Below are 19,434 nucleotides of genomic sequence, written 5' to 3'. Positions count from 1 at the left end.
ACTCGATGCATGGTCAGTGGTCCCCATAATAAATGCTTCCATTCCAAAGCAAACTAGAGTGTACTTGCTTTTGTTCTTCACCAATCACCATTAACAAATGGGTGTCCATTACAATCTTATACTCAAAGTGTGTATCATATTTGTGTTACATATGTTAATAAGGACTAACTTTATAATAACAAATACAATCATATTGTCGGAGCAAAAAAACATCATGACACGTGACGATTTTCTATTTGCTACAAATATTGGAAATCCAGTCAAAAAAGTGATATGTTAATTATAATTATAATTATAATTTTAATTACAATATCTTAATTATCAATTTATAGGTATAAATTGATTAAGATTCATTATCTTCATGTTTATTATAAAAATAATGACAATAATTAATTGAGCATTATGAGGAGGAAAACGTGGGAAATAATTGCTCATGTTTTCATGAAGCCAACGGTCAAGACATTAATGGGATAAATCTCATGATTTCCTCCCATTAATCCCACAATTTATGAAAGACAAGAATAATAGACAAAATCCAGAAATTAATGAGGAAAGTCTCTATAAAACCCATGGAAATCATTGATGAGAGGTATGTGAGAATCATTTTTTACCAATTTGAGAATTTCATTTCTTTGACTTTGGCATCGGAGAGTTTTTTTTACAGGAAACCCCATCCCATCTTCGAGGAGTAGAAGCTTCGACGAGATAAACAAAAAAGTTCAGCCGCTCAATTCGTTCTACGTCAGACGTTTGTGCATCAATCTAAATTATTGTTGACTAAATTTCTCTTTGAGAAATTTTGGGTTCAACGTACACATATGTTAATAATAACTAATTATGAAATCTGATTTGGAGATAAAATTGGAAGTTTTAGGAGAAATTTTTTTGATGTAAGGTATAGAGAGCATATTTTAGGGTTAGAAGCACTCTTTTATACACATGCTGAATGAAGTTTTTGGGTATGCCAGATGTAAATACAGTGTGCCTGATACTATTACTAATACAAACTCTTGTGGAATTGACCGCGATACTCAATGGATTTCACATGGTTTTGTTAGTGTCTGATGCATTGTGCCTAACGAATCGAGACTATTCATGTTCAACACTTGAACCTAATTTATTGATTTTTTACAATTTCGCTTTTTCTTAATTCGTGATATTTAAACGCTAATATTAGATAAGTTTTACTTTGGATTCCAAGTTTATTATAAGTGACGTTTCAAGCAAATCAAGAGATCATGTCAATAGTGTGTTAATTAGTGTGTGCTAATTAGGAACAAAACTAATTACTTTAATAGTTTATTACAAAGACTTTGGGATATGGGTTTTTCTTCCTTATAGAAGAGGTTAGTTTAAAGAAGACAAAGTCTTGCTGGTCCAGAATTGCTCAATATAAAATTACAGGCATGCATGTGGAGTTAGGTGTTTATGGGTTTACCCGAGACAATGGTGGAAAATTCAATGAATTGTAGAGGCCAGAGATATTTTGGAATCTTAGAAGATGCTGGTTTAATTTTAATTCATTACTAAGAACAAAATTAATATGAAGTAAAAAATTAATTAATTCTAAATGACAAAGAAAAACATTTTGGATACTTGTCGTGATAGCTAGCCATGCATATCTAGGATTCCAAATTTCCAAGAAAGCTCTGTTTGATGGTTCCTCTTTTGGTGTTTTCTTGGCCTGTTTGTTCTTTGGCCTTTGTTTTTTTTTTCTTTCTTTCGGTGCTTCTTTTTACTGGAGCTCTTGTCTGTTTTCTTTTTCTTTTGCGTGGCCTGAGGGCTGGGTTCCATCCCCCCTCTTGTCTTTCCTGTTGTTTTCCCCTTTTTCTGCCTTTGTGGCTTATGAATCTTCTTTCGACCAAAAAAAAAAAAAAAATTTCCAAGGGGTGCATAGTCCAAGACCAAATTCTAGTAAACTCAAATACCAATTTATAATTTATTTGAACTCTATCTCTAGCAGCTGGCAAAGTGGGGGTAGAGAGCCACACATAAATATAGTTGACCAGCTAGCTCTGTGTCCATCCAGAAACCTTGCATTTAATTATGTTATTCTATATATTGAAGATGCATTTAATTTGAATATGCAGTATATATAATGAAGGATTGAATTTGAATTTTTAGTAAATTAGAAACCATGTGATTAGATCTTAAAAGATATTAGTTTTTAAAATCTACATATAAGTTTGGACTATTTGGGAAATAAGGAGATGATGGATTTCAAATACATAAGAAAGAAGTGCATGTTATCTCAATTCACTCTCTAATGATTTAAATTTAGGGGTTTTCTCAATTTTTTATTTTTTATTTTACTTCAGATTTAAATAAAGCTATAAAATTCAAATCTTCCATTCTAATCCACAAACCCAAATCACGCAACAATAATAGATCATTTTCATTCTATCACTTGTCCATGTACAAATCCAAAAATCCAAATACATATTGTTAGAAGGATCAAATATAAATAAAATAAGTCATTATCGATCTCTTTATTAATTTGATATCAATATTTGAGATTTATTTTGCTCTCTTCACTATTACATACTCTTTTTGTTTTATTCAATGTCAAGGCACTCTGAATTTCCAAAGATGAAAGGGATTTATTCAGACAATGGAGAAAGCAACCTTTTGTATATAGGACCAAATGACCAATAATTTACCGAGAATAAAACAAAAAGATCTCCATCTAATAGACCGATATGGTCATCCCCCTCATTTTGGGGACCATAAACAAATGGACAAAGACTCTTACAGTCAAACTGCAGCAGTTCTCGCCGACCTTCTTGATTTTATTGTCAAGTGGGAGAAGAAGGAAGACTTAATGGGATAATAATGTTCTTGGAGCCGTCCTGTATAATATCCTTATACATATCGAATATATCCAATAATTTTTATGTATTTGTATCCAATATAGCTAATGGGAGATAATTAAATTTGTTTAAAATTTATCATAATGTATTATATTTAATTAGAAAGTAAATTATGAGATTTCCTCATTACCCGAAAATTGTTGAAGTATCCATCCATTGAAGTAAGAAGGAAGAAATACAAGAAAATCCCGCACAAACACAAAATGTGTATTGCAAAGAAATGGGGATATATACTCTATATATTTATCTCATGGATGATTGTATCTAGTTAAAATTTACCTTACAAGCTTAGTTAGACGAATAATTAAGTTGAGATACAAAGTGGTGCCTCTAGCATTATTGTGTCAAAAAATAAGTATTTTTTGATTTTTATATAATAATCTTTTCATCAAAGTAAAAAAAGAGGAAATACAAGAAATCCCACACAAATTAATGCCTATTGCAAATGAATGGGACTGTTCCCCAAATGTTCATGATCATACAAGTCATATATATTTTTCTTTCTGTCTAAAATCTATACCTACGTACTTTGGACTTTCATGGCCTAACATGGCATGCAAATACAATCTCTATTTTCCATTGGTTTCCAAGTTGATCTTGACACCACTAATTTCAGCCACGGCCATCTCAGTCTCTGCCTTCTTTGCTTCCTCCTTGAACTTCTTGTAAATGTCACTCTTGTAAAACTTCCTTGTCCTCATCACCAAAATAAGAGAAACCAGTGACCCAAAAAAAGTGGCTGCAGCAATCACAATGAAGGACAACTTGAAGCACTCCCCCCCAGCACAAGTCAACTGCTCCCTAGCCTTCCTTGTGATCCCCGAAGCATCCAATTGCTTCCTAGCCTCCTTGTCATACAAATACCCAGTGAGCCTCACATTGAGCAAGTACAACCCAACCGGGCTAGCCGAAGACCCAAAATTGTACAGAGTCGAATAGTACTTGAGCCCGAAAAGCTCGGAGATTATGGCGAAGAGCAAAGGCCATTGAGCGCCAAAACAAAAGCCAATAATAATAGAAGCAAAATAGAGACCACTTGGGACATTGAAAGCGATTAGAAGGTGTCCAACGCATGACAATAGGAGGGTTAGAGTTAGAATTAGGGGACGAGGGATTTGGTATCGGTTTAGTAAGATTTCGGAGCCGAAACCTGCCACAACTCGGCCGAGATAATTCCATATGCTGACGAGTGACACAAATGTGCTTATGCTTCTTTTGGGGTACCCCAAAGAAGTCCCAATCTGACCCAAATTGTCTATTGCTGTCAATGTGCCCCCAACACCACATATGCATGTCATGAAGAGTATGAGCATGTCAATGCTGAAAAGGGCTTGGAGGATGGTGTAGTCATCCCCTCTGTCCGGTGGTCTAAACATGGTTTTCCAACACGACATGTGACTTGATTCCGTGCCGGGTTGGGGTTGGACCACTGTGGTGGTGACGAGCGTGTCCTGCTCGCCACTAGGTTTTACCACTGAGGACACTGATTGGTCAGTGTCCTCGTGTTTTGGGTTCTCAGTGGCTATTTTCCCATTACCATTAACCTCAGTTTTCTTACCCTCCAAGATCTTGAATTCCTCGATAATAACCACAGCAAGTGGGAGCAAGAGCAAGATTACAACCATTGCAGCACTGGCTCCATACTCAGCCTGAGAGAAATGAGGAACCTGCTTCTGAATGATAATCATAACCATCAAAAACCCAGCGAGCCCAAGTGAGATATAGAGCATATTATAGAACACTTTGAGCTCGTTGGGTTGTCTAATGACCTTCATGATCCGAATCGTTCTCAAAAAAGCGAAAGAGATCGCAGCCGGAAGCCACCCAATTAGCAAAATCAAAGACTTGGTATCATCGTAATAGAAAGCATAATAAAGCTGTGTGATTATAGCACCACTGAGGCCGACGTAGCCCTTCAAAATCCCGAGCACAGCGCCACGGCTCTCCGGGAAGTTCTTGACGCACGTGACCAGCGAGCCGGTGTTGGCGAACGACTGCGAATTGGCCCCAATACAAATGTACATGCACATGTGCCACACTTTGGGCCTAGCGATTTTTTCGGTCACGGCCATCCAAATCATGAAGTAGCCAAAAAAATTGAGGACCGCACCGATTGATAAGACCACCCATGGGGGTGTGACCTCGTTGATTAGGCCCGATAGGACCCCAACGTTGGACCCCAAGTCCTTGAAGAAGCTGAGGAGGTTGAGGGTTGTTTGGTCGTAGCCGAGGACCTCCTTGATGTCGCTGGAGTAGAAGCCGAACATGTACGTGGCCCCCGCCGCGGACATGATTAGAAGGGAGGAGAACATCATGAACCACCGCCCGTTGAGGACTTGGAGGGTCAGGGCCTTGGTGTCGGCCCAACCCCCGCCGCCAGCGGGCCGGGAAAGCACCATTTGTGGTGTATTATGGATTGCAGCAGCAGCACAAGTGCAGTGTGCTCGATCTCACAAGGTCACAAGTTTTGTATGTAGCAAAGAAGTAGGGGGACGTATGAGTATTATATAGACGCAAAGAAAGTGTGTCATGGTCCTCATGGCAAAAGATAATAATATTATACGGTTATACTCATACTCATACTCATGCCACTCGGAGACCATCACAGCATATTATAATTTAAGTAAATGAAGAGGAGTAAATTGCAAAGAACATAGCAAGATGGGAAAGACCTGCTGCCCTCTTATTAATTATTATAAATATAATCTTATCCCCAAGAAAATTAATGAATTGTGATTTCTGAGAAGGGTGAAAAATGGGATGCGATCAAAAGAGGAAATTAATTGCTGAGTCCGTGATTTGTCAAAATTTGATATAGAGAGAAACTTATATGACACGTGGTATCCCCATCCTCCCCTCTCTCTCTATCTCTCTCTCCTCTCCTTCTTCTATTGACATTTGACACCAGCCTGTCACAGGCAAGTTATTCTTAGTTGATATAATATAATAACACCTCTTCGTTGACTGCTCAAATATCTATTGCATATGAGTCATATGACAAAGTGAAGCTGCCAATTTGGACAGAGCTTTTTATCCATTTGATTTTGGTAATAATTTAATTCTAAATCTTTTCTTGTATAATTATGAGTAAGCATATGACCGCCAAAAAATAAATAAATAAAAGTTGACAACAACTAGGTTTTTGAATTAATGGCTTATTTATAATCTAAAAAAGGAAAAGAAAAAGAAGATATAATTAAGGTATCAATTTCAAGAATTGCAGGGTTGAAAAACTTGATATCACTAAAAATCAAGTGCAATAAATTGTAAAAGGTTGAAATTTCACAAATACATATGCTGACTTGTGGTGTGGAAAACTCATATTCGGTGGATCCTACGTATATGGCATTACGTCAGGCATAGATTTTAAGAAGTAATGAATAATGATAGTAGGAGTAATTATAAGTTATTTCACTTTCTAGTATTTTTCTACCTTTGCTTATCCTCTTCTTAACTCGATCCCTACGTGTTAGAATATAGATCACTTGGTGGGTAACCACTAACCAGCAAGCTTTATAATAGTGTCAAAGCAAGTAATATTTTACGTTTCAGGTTTAATAGTTACAAATATTTCACATCACTCAATATAATTGATTGTTGTATCAAATAATTCAAATTTAGTCTCTCTACACGTCAGAGGGTGTGTCTTACATCGGATATGTCATGACTTGCAGCACAATAAAGAATATCATACGTCTCTCCACTCTCGTTACCAATTTGTTTTGAATTATATTTATATACTTTTCTCTATATAAAACCTATCAATATGGTTATTAATTTGCCCTACTTTTCCACGAACTGATTATATACTTTAATAGTTTAGGCGCTGCATTCACGACAATATTTTTAATGAGCATTAATCACACAATTTGTAAATATCTTCTCAATTCTCATCATCATCGCAATTCGCAATATGTTATTATTGTTGATCCAAGAAAATCTCTAATTGATTTGGCTAATTAATAAATAAACAACGTCTACATATATAAGTAACAAAAGTCAAGCATTGATTAAGTGGCCCAAAAAAAAAAAAAAGTCAAGCATTGGTTTTAGTTCTACTTTCACATTGTATAATTGGTATATGAAACGTATAAGAGTTTCTAAAATAGTATGCACAAAGTAAAAGATTAGTGAACAAAGTGCGTGTATATATATATATATATATACAAAATGCTTTAAAGATAATTGGTTAATAAGTTAATACGAAGCTAATCATTTTTTTGGGCTCACCACATAACTAATCTTATAATCAAAACCGTCTATTTTTTAGGCCCTACTTCAAAGATCATCATTGCCAAAAATCAACTAAATCAAAAATTATTTAGTCATCTAATTGTGATTAAATAAATAGATAATCACTGTTTTTTATAAAAGCATATAAATAGTTGTTATTGTAATCAAATGGCTAAATGACTTCCGATTTTGAAGATTTTTTACAAAGTTGATATTTGAAGTATGGTCTAAAAAATAGACGGTTCAGATTTTGAGATTACATTGTGTGGCGGGCCTAACAGGGTGGTTAGCTTCGTTGTAACTTGTTAACCAATTAGTTTTAGAGCACTTATATATATATATATATATATACAGGGGTCTTCCAATAAAGGATCCCTTATGTAGTGTTAAATGAGGGATCCCCCTCTGGGGCCCACACAAGTCGTTTTGTGTTGATCCGAACCGTCCATTTTTTATTTCTTCATTGATAGATCATCTCTTCAAAAAAATCAGTCAAATCGAAAACCATTTACCTGTTTGATTAAACGGTCAAAATTTAGGTGTTTATAGACAAACTTGTTGTTCGTCCATTTGTTTGATCCAAATTAGATATCTTAACGGTTTCCGATTTGGCTGATTTTTTACAGAGATGATCTATCAATGAAGATGTAAAAAATGGACGATTCGGATCGACACAAAATGACTTGTGTGAGCCCTACAGAGGGATCCCTCATTAAAAGACTGTTGTATATATATATATATATATAGGCCCATTCCCTTAAAGGGTCCCTCAAATAATTTTATTTAAGGGATCCCTCATGTCATTTTATGTTGTATTTCAACAAAAAATAGATGGTTCATATTATAAAAACAATCTATGGAGTGAGCCCCATGAGAGATTCCTTAAATAAGCTTATTTAAAGGATCCCTTAACAGAAGGGTCCTGCGGTGGGCCCAATAGGGTGGTTAAGTTCATATTAACTTACTAACTAGTTAGTTTTAGAGCATATCTCTCTATATATACAGGAGCCTCCTAATAAGGGATCCCTCATTCAGTGTTAAATGAGGGATCCCCCTGTGGGGCCCACACATGTTGTTTTGTATTGATCCGAACTGTCTATTTTTTATATTTTCATTGATAGATCATCTCTAAAAAAAAAAAATTAGCCAAATCAGAAATCGTTTACTTGTTTGATTAAGCGGTCAAAGTTTAGGTGTTTATAGACAAATTTATTGTTCGTCTATTTGTTTGATCCAAATTATATATCTTAACGGTTTTCGATTTGACTGATTTTTTACATGGATGATCTATTAATGAATATGTAAAAAATAGATAGTACAAATCGACACAAAACAACCCGTGTGGACCCCAAAAAGAGATTCCTCATTAGAAGGCTGCTATATATATATATATAATTATGGAAGCAGATTGGCCGACTTATCATTGAATTTATTTTTATTTTTTTATGTTGAAATTGCTTGTACACAAGCATTTTGGGTTGTCCTTCTCATTCAGGACTTGGATAGACGTGGATGCATTTTTTATTTTTTGAAATGAAACGGAATAGATTTATTAGAGATTAAAAATGACAAAGATGCTCTAAGAGAACGTCTTGAATAAAATTATGCGAGAGAGACACATAAGAACTACATATATATCTTGCTAGTGGATGCTTTAATAGATGGGAAAAGGTATTTCTCTGATTGCCATTTGTCAATTTGGTTTGATTGAGAAAAATATAGGAAATAAAAGATACTCTTGGGGTTGCAAATTATATAAAATTGGACTTGTTTATGTTAGGTTAAAGAGTAGTATTAATAAAAAAAATTTATTGATATTTCAGTTATTTAAATTTAAACCTATTTTAAAACTTATTTATTTCAAACGGACAAGATATTATGCACTTCTTCTAAAAAACAAAAAAATATATTATGCACTTAATAATTAATACGTGATTATTGAACAACTTTGATGAAAAAATATATTATGCGAAAATGTCCAAGGCATGTGCTGGTTTCCTACAGCAGGCATAAGAACAGTTGGCACTATCGGGAATCCTAGCAACACATGCTTGATCGATCCAAGTCAATTTCTTTTGCATTCATTGACTAGTAAGATAAGGACCGAGGGAGTAGAGACCCACAAATTTGTATAAAATTAATATAAGGTAGGATCAAACTGATCCATATATAATATAGTGACATAATATATACTAAGAGGTTGAAAATATCTCAACTCTTAAGCAATTAGGTCACTCCCTTTGTTCTCTCAAATCCGCTTATATTTTATTGTCTTTCATTTTCAAGGAGGAGGTGCTCCTTCAAAAGAAGTTGGGAGACAAACATTTGTTAAGGAGGATAGATATTAGGAGAAATGCGTGCCCACACAAGTGGCCGGACAATTGACAGTCGTTCATTGGTGTCATTACATTAGAGTTTGCTTTGAGACAATAAATGATTCACACATGCATAGATGATTGTTTTAATTTGATGAAAGTGTAAATGTAAAATAAGAACACCCTAAAAAAAAATATTATTGTATAGCTAATCTGCCAGAGGTAGAAACTTCATCAATATAAAATCCGATTTATGCTGCAATGGCTTGAAGTAATTAATTAAGGAGTAAGGACCACAATACAGAACATGGGCGATTATTAATGAATAATGCCATTAACTTTAGCCTGCAGGTCCACTCTAACATGCTCTGTTTCTTTTAACTTATGTCTCAAAGTTAATTGGCACTTGGGGACATACCGTGTACTAAATTGTTAGACAATTATTGAACTCTAAAAATTTAATTAAGTTATTAAAAAATAATGTATAATTAATTTATATTAACATTGACAGCAGAGAAGTGTGTGTTGCATATATAAACATCATCATTAGGCATCAGCTATATAAGCTAGCTAAGGCTCAGTTTCTCTTTAATTTCAATGCAAAATCGATGATCACATAAATGTAATAATTTTGGTAAGCCTTTGTTAATGAATAATTGAATATGAGACCCAACTCAAACGTGACCATTATATGTCAAATCCATTATACAACAAAACCCAGCTTGTGGCCACATGCAAGTGCCTGCAAGATTGATCAACAAAGGCAATACATATACATGTTCTCTGGCTCTTGACCCATTCTTTTTAGCTGATTAACTTTGTTCCAAATTGGCATTGCCACGACCCAATGGCATTTCCCTGTGCTTGCTATGTGAACATGATCACCATTACCAATAAACCAAAAATTTAATTTCTTTCTTAAAATGTTAATTAACTAATAATAATTATTCAAGATCTCATTATCAATAATAATTGATAAGCCAGCGTTAATAAACTGAATTAATTCCCTTATATCCAACATATCTTGTCCTACCAGCATCTTAGTGAGAACGTGAGAGATTGGATTCTTATTTTTTTATAGGATGTATATATTCAAACTTGCTCATGAAAGGGCCAGCCTTAATCTGCCTCAGAGATCTAACTTCCCCTAACGGTATTTTAATCTTCAGGTTTGTTGACCCTAAAGTTAAGGGAAAAAAAGTGGCAAAAAAAAAAATGGTTAAGGGAAAAAGGTACAAATATAACTAAACAAAATAAATTAAGCGTAAAGTTTGGAAAGTTTATTAGTTATGATATGATATGTCGTGGAACAGTATGACTTTACCCAAAAAAATAGTCATCCAACTGTCTTTTCAATCTCTGGTTAAAAATGTGTGTATATATGTGCATGTGTGCACCATGACTTTTAAAACATGAAAGCTAGGGGCACTTATAAAACTTTGTTTAGTACGTCCATTCAGTATTCTTATATTAAGGTGCATAAATTATGGTTTTGGAACATGTAATTTGGGTGAAATTTCAGTAAAGTACTTGTAGTTTTAATTGTCTTAATTTTGGTATTGTAGTTTATCGGAACAAGTGTAATTTTTTGGATAAATAAATATGTATGTAAGAGGCACATAAGAGGCATGTAAGGAAGTAAATTAGATTTTTAAATCAAATAAATTGATGAATTAAAACATTTGGACCACAATTGAAATAATTAGTGAACTACAATACCAAAATTAAGACAATTAAAATTACAGACACTTTACTAAAAAATAACCCATAGTATAGGTATCAAAATCATAATTTTGCATAATGACTTGATAAGTAAGAAGAGCCAATTAATATTCACCATCTGGTTGTCTTATTCAATGCAAAGACAGAGAAGATTGAAGCCTACAAAAGTAGAAAGTACTACTACTTTATCATTTACTCATATATGGGTCAATGCCACCATTGCTACGGAACCATACTTTCCCTCTCTTACTGTCTCACTCTCTCTTGCGCATGCACAACAGCCAAACAGGCCCGCGTCCACACACAGACACGTACACAAAGTTTTGAATTTATATTTGTGGTGTTTGATCTTGTTACACACGATATAATAATATTATGTTGTTAAATTGTTAATTTAAGTCAGGCATTTGGTTAAGAGTTAAAAAAAATTTTTGGTACAGTTAAGAGTTAAATTTAATTAAAATTTATAACAGAAAAAATTTTTTGTGTATATATATATATATATATGTATATTAAATTGAATATTCTAAGCTTGATTAAACATGATGCATGAGTGTTGACGAAGAAGCTAAGGTTTATTTCCTTGTACCACTTTTCGTTGAAGTTTCTTGCTGTGCATAAGATCAACTCAGCTAGTCAACTACCAGAAATCTCAGGCGCTGTTGTTTTCTACACTATGCTTTGGAAAACAGATAAAGATACATAAAATAGACAATAGAACGTAGAGAAGAGGGCATAAAGCAGTCTCTCTTTGTTTTTCTATTATTATTCCCTTTGAAAAGTAGACTGCAGAAAGCAAGTAAAGCACTATTATATTGCCCTCCAAAATGTGAAATCTCAGTCAATGCGTTTACACTTCGAAAAGGAAATAAATAAGAAGGAAAAGTATTACCCACATGTTTAATTGCAATTCTAATTCAATACAACCAAATTTCAATATTATTGAAATTTCAAAGCTGGTTAGCTCGCTTGCTTGTGTCATCAGGTTTTGAACTAATTAACTTAAACAACACTGATCATTGTTATACAAATGACTAAGTAAAGGTCGTTCTTCCCAGATCAGTGTCATATATATCCAGCATATAAAGATTCTTGTTGATGACATCTTAATCAATTACAATATTGCATTAAATATTCTTAGAAGCTTCCTGATCTTGACTTTCGGATGCCCCATATGCTTTAATTCAAAACTCGTATTGGTATGGATAAAATTATTTGAATCATCTTAATTAATTATTTTGCATATATTTTATGATTCTATCTGATAAAGATGAAATTTAGAATCTCCGCTTTAATAAAAAATTGGACAAAAAATTGGTCGATTGGACAGTCCAAATAACAGTAGTCCATATGCAAGGTATTTGTGTACCCAAAAGAAAAGAGAGAAGATTATTGCCAAGTCTTTTGGGTTTTGCTAATTCAGCAAGGGGGAGTTGTTGCCAATGAGAACAACTTTTTCTCTGATCCTTCTATTTCTTGTCCTACCACAGGTCCACAGTGACAAGTAGGAATATTTGACTCACCCAACTTGGAAGCCAGGGCCACATGGAAAATAGTAAAGAGGAAAAAAGAGCAAAGATGTGGGTTACGTCTAAGCATTCACCTCATGTTTAACTTGGTACTAACACCGTATATAATTTAAAAAATGACAAACTAATTATATACAATTGGAGATATAGTTTGATATCCCCAAGTTCCTTTCTTTTTCTTCATGGACACAACTTTTCCATGAAATGTGAAGACTTTATAACCAAAAAAAAACAAAACTTTTCTTATTTTTCTGCAAGGCCGCAAAAACCTTGTAGTGTTAATATCTCCTATTTATATATTTGTCTTAGTTACAATATTTTTTTTATGCAGTTGGTCCATGGAAAACAAATGTTAATAACAGTGGGCTTGAAACACATAGATCCACCGTGGATTGGCCCTATAGAATTCAATCTGCTAGAGAAATCACCACCTCCCAAACCAAACCCCGCCAACAACAGAGAGGAGAGAGAGAGGAAAAAGAAATCACGATATTGGATATCGACTTGTGCTGATATGTTTGTTTTTCTTGCAATGGAAGCAAGCAATGACTCAGTCATTGGTGAATCCCAATTTCTTTTTATGTTTGCTTCATTAACCAATCAGAAAACAGGGGGTGAAAGGTAATAAGTATAATCAAACAGACAAATACTGAAACAAAATATATCCATCAATCCTAGGTAAAATTGCATTTGCAAAATCCGACTTCAAGAACCTAAAAGAGTATAAACAGCTACAAGTTTCATAAAAACAGCCAACAAAAATTTAGTAGCGGTCAAAGGAAGATGGGCGCCCTCCCCTGCTAGGGCGGTCATAAGGACCTGGCCTGTTTCTGTAATTTCCTCCCTCGTCCCTTGCAGGCCCTCCACTTCCATATCTGTCACTGCCTCCTCTTGCGCCACCATCCCTATCATAGCCTCTATCTTTGCCATAACCATTTTGAGGATAACGATCGGAACCACCGTATCTATCACTTGCAAAACGATCCCCAGCTGGATACCTGCAAAGAAAAGTCGCAACATAGCAGATGTCGCTTAAAGTAAAAGGACTTTTCTCTATTATTCAGCACAATTATAGCTAAAGTGAGAGAGAATGAAAAAGGGTAGTCGCATTTTGGCCATTAAAACCAAACATAATGACAAAATGAAACAAGCAGTAAAGGAGTAACTGATACCTGTCACTAACATAGCGATCACGGCTCCCATATTTGTCATCCCTGCTGTCAAAGCGGTCCCTGTCTCCATAGCGCCCTCCATCATAACGGTCATCCACGTAGCGATCACGGTCTCCACCAAAGCGATCCCCACGGCCACCTGCCCCAAACCTGGAATGCGATGAGAATGAACCTCCACCTCTTCCACCGCCTGCTGAAGGGCAATCTCGGGCCCAATGTCCTGAGCGCCCACACTTGAAGCATTCATCTTGCCCTACAGATCTATCTCCTCCTCCTCCCCCAAAGTTTCTCCTGCCACCAGACGAGTAGCCTCCCCCTCTATAGCCATGGTCTGAATCCTCGCCTCCCATTTTTGGCTGGGCTTTGTTCACAGAGATGATACGATCACCAAACTCCCGTCCATGCATCTCCCGGATTGCATCTTCCATTGCCCGCCGATCTCCAAATGTAATAAACCCAAAACCCCGAGGGCGGCCTGTATCTCTTTCCAGCATGATCTACAGAATACCACACTAAAATACTCATGCCAGGAAATTACACACAGATGCTACAGAGAGCAAGCAATAACATAAATACAACACTCAGTAAGCATTTTTCTGTTAAAAAGATGAGTTCAAGCCCATGCCAGTAATCTCCTTAGTAAATAACACTAGTACATCCTGAAAGGATGCTTTGCATTATCATAAATTCCAACTAATTTCAGGTTTCACACATAATAAATATTGAAAATACTATTCATATATGAATCACAAACAAGAAAGAACATTGAGAATAGACATGCTCCAAACAATAAGTAATATGACTATTTTGCTAATATTACTTGCAACACTAATAAAAAGTTCACTAGTAAAAAATGGTAAAAGTTATCAAAGCAGCTGTTAAAACAGAGAGAGATTGCAGAAACTATCGCAACACAAGTGACCAGCTCAAAATTTTTGAAATGAGATAGGGATATATGCCTAAATTATGTATCTGCACAACATTCTAACTGGTAGTTAAAATTTAACAAGTTGATAACTTACTTTCTCTTCGTTATTATGGATAACAGATTGCAACGTGTTTCATACTTCAAAAATTTCTGATAAATAATAGAAGAATCCGTTATCTGACAATATGGATGACCGCTGACCTTGACTTCCCACAAAATCCAACATACTAGTTCCAGCATAAACTGATCCCTAAGCCACCACAAAGTCAAATCCATCTAAACTCTCAAACAGATACATTCAAATTGAATCGGGCATCAGTGCTATCATTATCTTTGTGATATGGTTAACTTCCCACTGATAGGTCCTTATTATTAACACAAAACTACAAGAGATTGCTATAACACTGCAAATATCAGGTGAGCATCCACCTTGTAATCCCGAATCAATCTTCCACCAACCAAAGCAGCGCAGATTAGCCAGACAAAGGCAGTTCTTGCAATAATTGATCTTTCCACTATTCAATATAAACCATACAGAACACAAATAATCCTCAGAAACTGTCTTTATTTGCAAATTATTCCCAATTCATTCCATGATTACCCTACCTTCATCACTGTTTCACCAAGCCAGTAAAAGTAACCACAAGAATCAGCCAAAGACAGCCAAGATACTCTGTCCAAGTATCTGTTCACAATAGCAAAACTTTAGACTCCCAACTTCAGCCCAGTGAAAATGCTGATTATCTCTTGTAACAAAAAAAAAGTGGACTTAGAAAACGCCTGAAAACATATTCTAGAGTCCTGGAGATCCATTTTTTGACAACTTTTTGATAGGAGATGTTCTGACAATTTTAACGTACTTTCAAATATCATACCAATAGGTATTACAAATCTAGATCACTGCGCCCTTAGATGAAATCCCAATGATAGGAAGAAAGAGATGAAAAGAACTTTGTGCCCATTGCAACTCCATACCCAGACTCCATATTTGAACAGATTCAGAATTTGAGGTGGCCAAAAGTACAACTCCCCCAAATGATCAATTCCTAAACCAATATTGCAACTACCCATACACTATAAAGCATCAAGATATAGTAAAACATTGATGCATCTGAATTCATACTTGTCCAGGCTAAGCATTGAGTCTCAAAGAAAATACAGTTTCTGACACCTGCAAAGACACTAGTGATCTGAATATAATGCCTCAGACCCACTGAATGGGTTGCATCAGTGTGCCCAAAAATGATGTGGCCAGACTGAAAGTGGGTTGGAGGCCTCATGAGGTAACGCCATATAACTCTACCAGGTTTAGATGGTAGAACATATATGATCCTCCCACATAAACCCATCAACATACCAATTGACTGCAAAATTGGTCTTGATTGCATTCCTCGCTAAACCAGCAATGTTAGCTTAATTGCCATAACACAAAAAACAAAAAACAAAAAAGTTCAAACTAGTTCAAACAAAATTCAATTCAAAGGCTGAAAAGCAGGCTCAGACTTCATGAGCGCTCTGCATTAGCAGATGAGAAGATCCCATTGCCAGCCAGAAGCAGTTTAGAGTCGCTACCCCAGACTAACCACATCAAGCATAAAGTAACTACACTTGATACTTCGCAACCTCACCCAATCAACCTCAAATCTGAAGTATGTCTTGTGCATCTTCATAAGGACCATAACTAAAAGATCAGGCATCAGGCATTTGACATATTTGAAGAACTTAACAAGAGACAACAAAGCTTTGCGACTTAGCAGCTTCTAAGAAAACTGCATACCCTATATAACAACAAATGACGAGTTGACAGTTGATAACCCTCTGGACTCTATGAGAACAGAAGCAAATGAACATGGAAGAGGAGACGCTATCCGGCTCAAACATCTCTCTCACAAAACAGACAGCCTTCACCATCATTGAGTGCAACCGATGTAAAATATGGACAAACCAATTATTTAGGAGCATTTTTTCTAGTTAGCAAAATAAAATCTTCCTGAAGAAAAGAATAAACTAGCAATTGATCAAGCAATGACCATTTCAGACAAACTTCAGCTCCTGAGCCACAGAATCCAAACAGAAAGCATACTTTCCAAAATAAAGAGAAACTTCTCAAAGTTGCCACATCATGTGACTTGATGATTAGTCGGCTCATCCTCAAAACACTAATTATTTCTCAAATTTCCAACGTTATGGAATTTTCTTGTGGAACCCAACCACAGCTCCTTTCACGAATAAATGTTTTGTTACCAAATAGCAGATGGGACTAAATCAAGTAATTAACTTTAGCTGCCTTGAACCAAATTCCACATATCCAGAGACCACCTGCTTATGCTTATACCTCCTGGCTGGACATTTATAATAATTATCAGCTATAATCTAATCCCAAAATTCATATTAAGCTTCAGCAACTTGGTGCAATCACTCTAACAAAAATTTGTCTACGAAACCCATCTATGTGCGGCATCAAAAGATCATAGCCAGCATTCCAGAAAGACAAGAAAACAAATAAGGAGCATTAATATACAAAGCGAACAACAAAAAATAACGAAAGATAGAGAGGACAAAATCAAACTCAACATAAGAAAAGGGAGATACAGATACGGGAGTTCAATTTCAATGGTCCTAGGATAAGTATAATCAAACATACACTGAGGTCAGAATGGCATAACTGACAACAAAATATTTCATTGAGTAGTTATCTGTTTTCATTCTTCCGAGACAAGGAAGGATACTTGATAAGATAGCTAAAACACACTTGTGTAATTTGTGGCAAGAAATCATTTGAAATTCAATGATCAGGATCAATCAAACAAATAACAAACCTGTATATAATTTGCTGTAATACAAAATCTGTAATGTATTATAACCATAGAATACCATTTCCTAAACTCCCAAAAGTAAAACAACACTGGATTTTGAATGAAAAACATTACATCAAACAGTAAACCTTCTACAAAAAAAACAAGCATTTTGTATTTCAAATTTCTCAGTAGGATACTAAAAAAGAAAAGGCCCCAAACGTTGGAACTGCAAAAACCCAAAATGCTCAACTAGTATCTATCAAATGTATTTCAAATTCATTAAAAAAGAAAAGGCCCAAAACAAGTAGAACTGCAAAACCCAAAATGCTCAACTAGTATCTATCAAATGTACACTAGCAAAATAGCACATATTTTGCAATCAAAGAGATTGAGTATCATTCTTCTTAACATTACATGTAAACAACTACAGGTCAAACTAAAGCCTCAAACTGATTTGAGACAGATAGATTTGGGACTTCTTTTTTATTCTTAAAACCCTAAATTGAAATGGGATTAGGAACCAAAAAATAAAAAAGGAAAAGAGAAACGTTCATATAGTTTACAAGCAAATTTAAGCAGCTGAAACCTGAAAATCCATGTCTCTTTAATTGTGAAACAATTAACAGATAAAAGTTTTGAAAAAGGGTTCAGACAATTTATTCCTTGTTATTGGGAAATTAAGAATTCGTAGAAATGGGAACGAAATTGAGGGTACCTGAGATTCATGAACTTTTCCGAAACGAGCAAAAGCGTTCTCCAGCTGACGCTCCGTCACGTCCCACGACAGCCCTCCCACGAATATTCGGTACTCTTCCTTCCCAGCCATCTTTCTCTCTCTGTAGTTCTCTCTCTCTCTCTCTGTCTCTGTGACAAGTGTGTATGTGTTTTTAAGCTGTGAAATTTGTTGAGCGAGCCAAACCCTAACCGCTTCGAGAACCTGGATGGGTCGGCTTTCTCTGCGAGTGTTGCTATTTGCATATATTTTTTTTTCTTTTTCCACACTATTTTTTCACTTTTTCTTATTTCACACCCTCACACTTTTTCCATAATTAAATTTTTTCATACACACACCTCTCTTAATTACCTTAATATCCATATTTTATCTATTTTAAAAATATAAAAAAACACATCCAGCCCACACCTAGCCCTTCCCCTGGCCATCGACCACCTCCCCACTCCACTCGACCCATCCACCTAGCCCCTCCCATCCCCCCTCTCTCTCTCTCTTTCCTTCTCTCTCTCTCTCTCTCCTTCCCTCTCCCCTCCGAACATCCACTTAAAAAAAACTTGAGCTTTCCGGCGGGTGTGAGTGGTTGGTAGGTAAAGGCAGTTCTGGGGAGTGATGGCCAGCCTATAGGAGTATTTTTTGACCGGTGAAGTGATTGGTGGTGGCCAGAGGAGGGAGTGGTGGTGTCGGGATGGCTGTGTGCGCATGGAGTCGCACGCTAGCTAACAGTGGAAGCTGGGTTTGAGAGTCGGGGAAGAGAGAGGGAGCTTTTGGCGAGGTTCTCGCCACCTAGTTCGCCGGCAAACCTGCCGAACTAAGAGTTGTAGAGAGAGAGTAAGGGTTGGGTTTGGGTTTCGGGGAGAAAGAAAAATGAGGGGATGGGGATGGGGGTGGGGTGGTCAGCCGAATAGGAGGGAAGGAGAGAGAAAGAGGGGCGGGCTGGGGTGGTCGGCAGTTGGTTCCTCACAGGCGTGGGTGCTGTGATGGGGAGAATGAGAGATAAAGAGATGAGGTTTTGAGTAATTTTATTTTAGGTGTTTTTTGTTATTTTACAAATTAAATTAATGGGGTGTGCAAAATAAAAAAAAAGTGCAAAAAAAAATATTACGTCTGCTTTTGTTTGGCCAAAAAAAATGTTAT

At 35.8% G+C, this 19,434-nt stretch overlaps 2 protein-coding genes across 3 annotated transcripts; both read right to left on the bottom strand.

Annotated features, from left to right (window-relative positions):
• Positions 1–3,206: 3,206 nt before the first annotated feature.
• On the bottom strand, positions 3,207–5,434 carry LOC147290291 (protein NUCLEAR FUSION DEFECTIVE 4-like). Its single transcript, XM_086237778.1, has one exon. The coding sequence runs from the start codon at positions 5,267–5,269 to the stop codon at positions 3,440–3,442; it is 1,830 nt and encodes a 609-aa protein (XP_086093904.1). The 5' UTR covers positions 5,270–5,434; the 3' UTR covers positions 3,207–3,439.
• Positions 5,435–13,281: 7,847 nt separating this feature from the next.
• On the bottom strand, positions 13,282–18,511 carry ATRZ-1C (RNA-binding (RRM/RBD/RNP motifs) family protein with retrovirus zinc finger-like domain-containing protein). Of its 2 annotated transcripts, none has more exons than XM_086238399.1 (3): positions 18,283–18,511; positions 13,842–14,338; positions 13,282–13,667 (listed from the first exon to the last, which is right to left on the bottom strand). In XM_086238399.1, exons 1-3 carry the CDS (start codon positions 18,391–18,393, stop codon positions 13,433–13,435), a joined length of 843 nt encoding a protein of 280 aa, XP_086094525.1. In that variant the 5' UTR covers positions 18,394–18,511; the 3' UTR covers positions 13,282–13,432. The 2 variants fall into 2 exon arrangements, with proteins under 2 accessions (XP_086094525.1, XP_086094526.1); XM_086238400.1 differs by lacking the exon at positions 18,283–18,511 and adding an exon at positions 14,864–16,290.
• Positions 18,512–19,434: the final 923 nt, after the last annotated feature.

This window comes from Dryas octopetala, chromosome 3, assembly GCF_963921425.1.
Source record: "Dryas octopetala chromosome 3, drDryOcto1.1, whole genome shotgun sequence".
NCBI lineage: Eukaryota > Viridiplantae > Streptophyta > Magnoliopsida > Rosales > Rosaceae > Dryas > Dryas octopetala.
The sequence above is the reverse complement of the archived record's forward strand: the minus strand, read 5'-3'. Positions and strand labels throughout refer to the sequence as shown.